This window comes from Eufriesea mexicana, unplaced genomic scaffold (assembly GCF_001483705.2).
Source record: "Eufriesea mexicana isolate 0111107269 unplaced genomic scaffold, ASM148370v2 scaffold2134, whole genome shotgun sequence".
NCBI classification, from domain to species: domain Eukaryota; kingdom Metazoa; phylum Arthropoda; class Insecta; order Hymenoptera; family Apidae; genus Eufriesea; species Eufriesea mexicana.
This window is the reverse complement of record NW_016910211.1, coordinates 90,317-97,753: the sequence shown is the minus strand read 5'-3', so window position 1 is coordinate 97,753 and position 7,437 is coordinate 90,317. Positions and strand designations below refer to the sequence as shown.

The 7,437-nt window shown below is 40.9% G+C and overlaps 1 protein-coding gene across 1 annotated transcript in view; it reads right to left on the bottom strand.

The window, feature by feature from the left end:
* Positions 1-2,429: 2,429 nt before the first annotated feature.
* LOC108549658 (trichohyalin) overlaps positions 2,430-7,437 on the bottom strand; it is a 14,155-nt gene continuing 9,147 nt past the window's right edge. The window contains exons 10-14 of the mRNA XM_017903153.1: positions 6,548-6,689; positions 3,913-4,553; positions 3,626-3,685; positions 3,349-3,433; positions 2,430-3,091 (exon numbers count right to left, since the gene is read on the bottom strand). Coding sequence (XP_017758642.1) covers positions 2,430-3,091; positions 3,349-3,433; positions 3,626-3,685; positions 3,913-4,553; positions 6,548-6,689 — 1,590 coding nt within the window. The remainder of the gene's footprint in view (positions 3,092-3,348; positions 3,434-3,625; positions 3,686-3,912; positions 4,554-6,547; positions 6,690-7,437) is intronic.

Below are 7,437 nucleotides of genomic sequence, written 5' to 3'. Positions count from 1 at the left end.
CACGATTTTGTTCTCTTTTTATTTGACTACCACGCTGGTCTAGGGAGCATGGCTAGAAGAGCATTTGTTGCTCTGTTTGTTTAATAATTTTTCTGTAATAATTAGGCAGTTAAATGGTTTCATTGGATCTTTAGTATCGGTGAGGACCTAGTGTTACAGGTATAAGCAAAGTATTCTGCCTATTATACTTGTAAACTTCATAATTGCTCTTATAATGGCGACTGAGCACATGTTAGACAATCAGTGACTCATTCTAGACGTGAACACACACAAACACACATCCACACGCATACGTTATATATGAATATATTTCTTTAAGATATCGCGATTAGTATGCTAAATCGGTGACGATCTCACAGGTTTCTTCATAGTAGAGAAAGTGAATATTTCAGTTTCAAAATAATTGCTTGGAATTCATGGTCGACATGAATGATAGAATTTCAACTATCTTTGATTATAGTCAACCATTCGAACATTATAAAAATTAGAATAACTTTCATTTTTATAAACTCTTTTATTAATTATATCCTTCGTTTACAAGTGTAAAATATATTCCAATTTAAAAAGCGCGCTTTTCCCATCGCGCTAAAAGGTAACTAAATAAAAGGTAATTAAAGGTAATTAATTATTAAATGCCATAAAATTTCGTCGGTATATTCAACATGCTATCAAAAAGCGCCACTATCAGCGAATACGGATAAAATCTAATAAATAAATCCCAATACCCGTGATGAAAATCGTCTATAAAAGCATTCGGTATATCGTGAGTAAATAAAGGCTCAAAATGAGTGACCGGGTACTCGTGAGAAATTAGTAAGTAACGTGACGCGCGAGTGACCCCCAACGAGAATCGTATTAATCGGTAACGAGTACGAAGTGTCCTAATTTACCGTGACAGACGATACGAGAATGGCCAGACTAACTGGCACTTAGGCTTTCAGCCGGAAGCCGCAAATTACGCGGCCGCTTTGCATCGATGCGTAACCGTCAGCTCGGGCATGCATAATTAATCAGAAGATCATCACCGGGATGACTGGCCAAAATACACGCGATTGCGCTTCCAAGTTTCGTTCCACGGTTCGAATAACTTGCTCGCGAATCCTCGTTATTCTAACGATCCAACTTTCCAAGGAAGAAAAAGACTCTGTTATTTTTTGACAGCCTCTACGTCGATGCAACAATAGCCATCGAAGTCGCTGTATACTTATCACGAAAAATGAAATTCGTTGACGAGATCCGTCGTTTAATCCCTACCAGTGATATTTAACCCCGAGTCTCAACGCTGAACCCGAAACTGAGGAAGCTCGAAGGAATCGAGACTCTAGTGGAACAAAGGATACTTGTCAGCACAACCGCTGGATCCTCTTCTCGAAGGAAGAAAGAAGTACGAGAACTTGGAGGCTACCTGTTTCCAAGGGAACGTCATAACAATCGTGTGATCCGTTTCTCCGATCGATGGTTATAAATTAATCTCTTGTATACTTCGCTATGAGGACCCGCGAAGCTCCAAGTCCTCAGGGACAAGGCGATCTTCTCGAGCGAACGAACGAACGGATTGGCTGCCGTAAAGAGGCAAGAATGCTGCAAACTTTCCGCGAACTGCTCGTCACAAGTTCGTCATATTCATCCGGCTGAGATTCCAGACGGATTATCCCTTCGTGCTTTTCCAACCCGTCATGTTCGCGCAAACTTCGCAAGAACGGTCGCTTAAACTCGGGCAATAAATGGAAAACTGCCGTTGCCCTTCGAGCATCTCGGCAGAAGTCAACGGGAAAAACGATAAACTTGCTGCCACCTCGAAATTCCCTTTTCCCCTGCACTGTCTTTCGTTACCTGTCATTTTCTCATAGGGCATTCGCGAACCACCTGTTTCTAAACAGTGTTTGATCCTGTTCCCGAAAAGAATGGCGAATGCATACCTGACAGGTGTGTATTAAAGGGACATCGAAGAAGTTTCCCTTCAGACGTCGGGGAGGCATCGTTGGTCCGAGTGAACTCTGGACCTAGCTCCCTCTGAACTGTGCCTCTCTTTGCCTTCCGTTCGACGAATGCGTAATAACGTGGAGAACCCCGAGAAAGGGAAAAGAATCTTGCGGATTGATCCTCGAATTTCTTTCGCGACAGAACTTTTTCGCGAGATTGTTTGCCAACCTGCTGGGAATATCTCGAGTGCCAGCGATAAACGCTCATCTAGGCTGATCCCTTTCACCAGGACGCTGCTCTGAATCCTAATGGCACTTGCCTCTCGTCGATTTAAGGATGAATTAAACAGCTGTACCTATTCTTCGACTCGCGCTGCTCGATGGGGACTTAACCTCTTTCTTTCATCTTCTTGGCACATTCTAAGCTTCCAAGATGCCTCCGCGTCTTTGAGACTTGGTCACGATGCGAGTGAAATGCATCAGCTTTGTTTGCTACGTAATTCTTGGTCAGTGTTTCTTCTTGCTCACGGAGTCCCTCTTCGGCAACTCTTCTAAAGACGCCTTTGGATAGGCAGCTGATATTCTAGGATAGGACTGGACCTGCTGATGCTGCTCGTCGTACTGCTTAACTTTCTTCTTCAGTATGTTCCAGAACTCCATTTGTTCCTCCTTCTTCTGCAATTCGATGTCATCTTCTGTCAGTTTTAATTTCTTGCTCCTGCGCAAGCTTGGCTGTTTCTTGACTGTCACCGCCGGTCTGACGATTCGTTTCGTCTTCTCTACTTTGGCCACGTGTTCCTTTGCTTCCTCGTCTTCCACGGTTTCCTTCTTGGCCTCCGATTTATCCTCGGTCGGTGTTTCCGCTCTCACCTTCAGCTTCCTCTCGATGGCCCACGAGCTGAGCTTCTTCGCCAGCGCCTTCTCCTGCCAAGCACGTATCTCCTTCTTGGCTTCCTGCAGCTCGCGTCGAAGTACGTTCGGCGGGGTGTTTTTCGCTGCCAAGATCTTCCTCCTGGCCGCTGGAGATGGTACAGGGATATGAATGATATAATCGGTCAATCGTCTGAACCACTTGTTATCCATGATGAACGATCTGCTCTTCTCGGGGACGTCATCGGCCATCATTTTGTGTTCCTTCATCCTCTGCAATTGTCTTGCCTTTCGTTCCGCTGCAACGGGGATAATTGATTTTTTAAATCGAGATCGTGATCTGATCAGAGGATATTTAATTCTGCGATAGAAAGTCGCTGGAGGCTTATTAATATTGGAAACTATCAGAAGAGTTCAATTTAATAGCTTTCGAATTTTTATATCTGCACTTGTTAATACAGGTGTTGGTATGGAACCTAAACTTGGTATAGAAACAATATGGAAACGATATAAAATCGTATAGAATTGATATAGGATCAAGGTAGAACCGATATACACTCCCTGTATAAAAGATAGCACACCTGTGCCATTTTTAATTTTTGGCAGCCTTTAATTAAATAGACTAACTTGATCTCCATATCCTGAAATCGTCTTTCTTTCAATTTATTGGCTTTTGAATTTTTGAATTTTTGAATTTGCAGTTGTTACTATAGGTGTTGGTATAGGCCCTAAACTCGGTGTACATACAATATGGAAGGGATATAAAATCGTATAGAACTGGTATAGGACCAATGTAGAACCGATATATACTCTCTGTGTAAAAGATAGCATACCTGTGCCATTTTTAATTTTTGCCAGCCTTTAATTAAGCAGGTTAACTTAATCTCCTTAGCCTAAAATTGTAATGTTATCATTCGATAAAATTGAAAAATTATGTATACGTCACCTGTAAACTAGAAATTAACATAAATCCTTTTCACCTTGAAGTGTAGAACCAACATCAAACCGATATAAATCCGATATGGAATTAATATTGCGATGCATGATTCATATATAATCGGTGTAAAACCGATACCACGATGTTTTGATTAATTCTTGGTCAGTGTTTCTTCTTGCTCACGGAGTCCCTCTTCGGCAACTCTTCTAAAGACGCCTTTGGATAGGCAGCTGATATTCTAGGATAGGACTGGACCTGCTGATGCTGCTCGTCGTACTGCTTAACTTTCTTCTTCAGTATGTTCCAGAACTCCATTTGTTCCTCCTTCTTCTGCAATTCGATGTCATCTTCTGTCAGTTTTAATTTCTTGCTCCTGCGCAAGCTTGGCTGTTTCTTGACTGTCACCGCCGGTCTGACGATTCGTTTCGTCTTCTCTACTTTGGCCACGTGTTCCTTTGCTTCCTCGTCTTCCACGGTTTCCTTCTTGGCCTCCGATTTATCCTCGGTCGGTGTTTCCGCTCTCACCTTCAGCTTCCTCTCGATGGCCCACGAGCTGAGCTTCTTCGCCAGCGCCTTCTCCTGCCAAGCACGTATCTCCTTCTTGGCTTCCTGCAGCTCGCGTCGAAGTACGTTCGGCGGGGTGTTTTTCGCTGCCAAGATCTTCCTCCTGGCCGCTGGAGATGGTACAGGGATATGAATGATATAATCGGTCAATCGTCTGAACCACTTGTTATCCATGATGAACGATCTGCTCTTCTCGGGGACGTCATCGGCCATCATTTTGTGTTCCTTCATCCTCTGCAATTGTCTTGCCTTTCGTTCCGCTGCAACGGGGATAATTGATTTTTTAAATCGAGATCGTGATCTGATCAGAGGATATTTAATTCTGCGATAGAAAGTCGCTGGAGGCTTATTAATATTGGAAACTATCAGAAGAGTTCAATTTAATAGCTTTCGAATTTTTATATCTGCACTTGTTAATACAGGTGTTGGTATGGAACCTAAACTTGGTATAGAAACAATATGGAAACGATATAAAATCGTATAGAATTGATATAGGATCAAGGTAGAACCGATATACACTCCCTGTATAAAAGATAGCACACCTGTGCCATTTTTAATTTTTGGCAGCCTTTAATTAAATAGACTAACTTGATCTCCATATCCTGAAATCGTCTTTCTTTCAATTTATTGGCTTTTGAATTTTTGAATTTTTGAATTTGCAGTTGTTACTATAGGTGTTGGTATAGGCCCTAAACTCGGTGTACATACAATATGGAAGGGATATAAAATCGTATAGAACTGGTATAGGACCAATGTAGAACCGATATATACTCTCTGTGTAAAAGATAGCATACCTGTGCCATTTTTAATTTTTGCCAGCCTTTAATTAAGCAGGTTAACTTAATCTCCTTAGCCTAAAATTGTAATGTTATCATTCGATAAAATTGAAAAATTATGTATACGTCACCTGTAAACTAGAAATTAACATAAATCCTTTTCACCTTGAAGTGTAGAACCAACATCAAACCGATATAAATCCGATATGGAATTAATATTGCGATGCGTGATTCATATATAATCGGTGTAAAACCGATACCACGATGTTTTGAACTTCTATTTCTGTCTAGGCCTTCAGTGATTTCAGCTTGAAAGCGTGGAACAACTGTTTCGACTATTAGCAGATGTAATACCCACGCGAGCGTAACTTCTCGATTACCCTAAACGAATGTAGCTCATAAATTTCAATTAAGTCCAGTATCTTTGTAACCTTGTTACGAATCAAGGTTCCTGTCTGGGAGAACGAACTATTCCGTGCACGCGATCCTTCCCCGGCACTCTAATTAATTCCATCCCAATTTGTAACCGCGAAACTCGCATAGCGACTCGACCGCTCTTTGTAATTCCCTGGACCACCCGATACCTGATTTCCATAATCTCCAATCAATCTCTATCCGCTCGACAAAAGCAGGGACAAGAAACGGGAAGCAACAAACGAGGATGACAGAAGGAAACACGAGATAGAGGGCAGTGTCGTCGCTGACACGAGACTTCGCTCGGCCAATGCAACACGTTTCAGCGACGTACAATGGGAAATGGAAAAATTGCTTTCGTGACTATCGTCGATATGGAAATGAATCCTAACACCTGGAATACACGAGCGCTTTACTCGCTGCGTAACAATACAGACAGGAAGTCAAGATGATTTGACGAGCTATTGAGAATAAAGTTTAAGTTTGAACTGAAATGATTGACATTCGTAATGAAATGATTGACATTCGTAATTATACGATTAACACTATTGAATTGACAGCGTACTGCCAGTTTCTCGCGACAGAAAATTCACTGTATACTAATTAGAATTGGGATTAGATGGAATAAATGATCGAAGGTATAATACTGACAATAAAATTTAAGTTTCAATTGAAACGATTGACATTCGTAATTGTACGATTGACATTATTGAATTGACAGCGTACTGCGAGTTTCTCGCGTCAGAAAATTCACCGTGTCTTAATTAATGTTGGGATTAGGCGGAATAAATGATCGAAGGTATAATATTACGAAGTGGTAATAGTTTACTGTTTACTGTTCCATTCGGTATGCGAAAATAGCAAATAGGGTATATGTCAAGCGCTATGTCATTTAATCGGATTAATATAGGCCAATAGTCGATGAACAGAGACAATTAAGGAGTAGGGCATTTTGGTGATGCTGTGAAATTGATGGAACGTCAGGCATGACTGATGGTAGAATAAATGGTTCGAATGATTTAGGCAGTCGAGCAAAATGTTCTTTGGTCTAGTAAATAATCTACATTCTAGTTTTCGAATTAGTTCAGAGTTTAGGAATAACTTATATCTGAATACCATCAAACTAATATACATTGAGCCTCTAAATAACGTTTCAGTAGCCATTTCATTGGACGCTTGGGAGCCATACACGTCGCAACCTTTCACCTTTAACGAATTATTCTCAAAATATACTCTCAACGAACAGTCAATATGTAATTCCATCCTTAATGGAATTTAGAATAAACACTAGGAAGACACGTTATACCGACAATGAGTGAGTTTTGGCTAACTGTAGCGAGATTAATAGTCCTTTTGTGCAGGAGCTTGGACGTCTATCAGGATATCTCAGTCAAAAATGATTAATACCTAATTCAATTAGACGTATTCCGACAGATCCGAGCTGTATAGTCCTTGCCCTTTGTTGTACCCTGTCACTAATTCATTTGTAGATATGACCATGCGGCCATGTGTCTGTCCTTTGTAATTAGGTGCATTGCTCCGGGGTCAGATGTCAAACCATCTGTGTCCCTTAAATCTTGAGGAATCTAGCAATGCATAGCAATGCATAGCAATGCTCCTGTTATTAGGCTTATACCTTGACACTACTTCTCTGCCCGCAGGGTAATTTGAAACGCAATTGAAATGCAATGTAATAAGAAATTAACAATGCTCAGAAGACTTCAGGGACCCACCTCCACATCCTAAACTTTAAAACAGCTCTCCACCCAAACCAATCATTTTCGTTAATCTACATATTCCATCACACGTTTATCGTTAATACAAATTAATCAATGTCAATTTTTCCTGGTCACAGATTAATTTAAAGCGTATGCAAGGTAATCGAAACTTGAGAATTTTCAAAATTACCAAATATCCAGGTCATAAACATTACGACAACCTTCTATCCTAAACA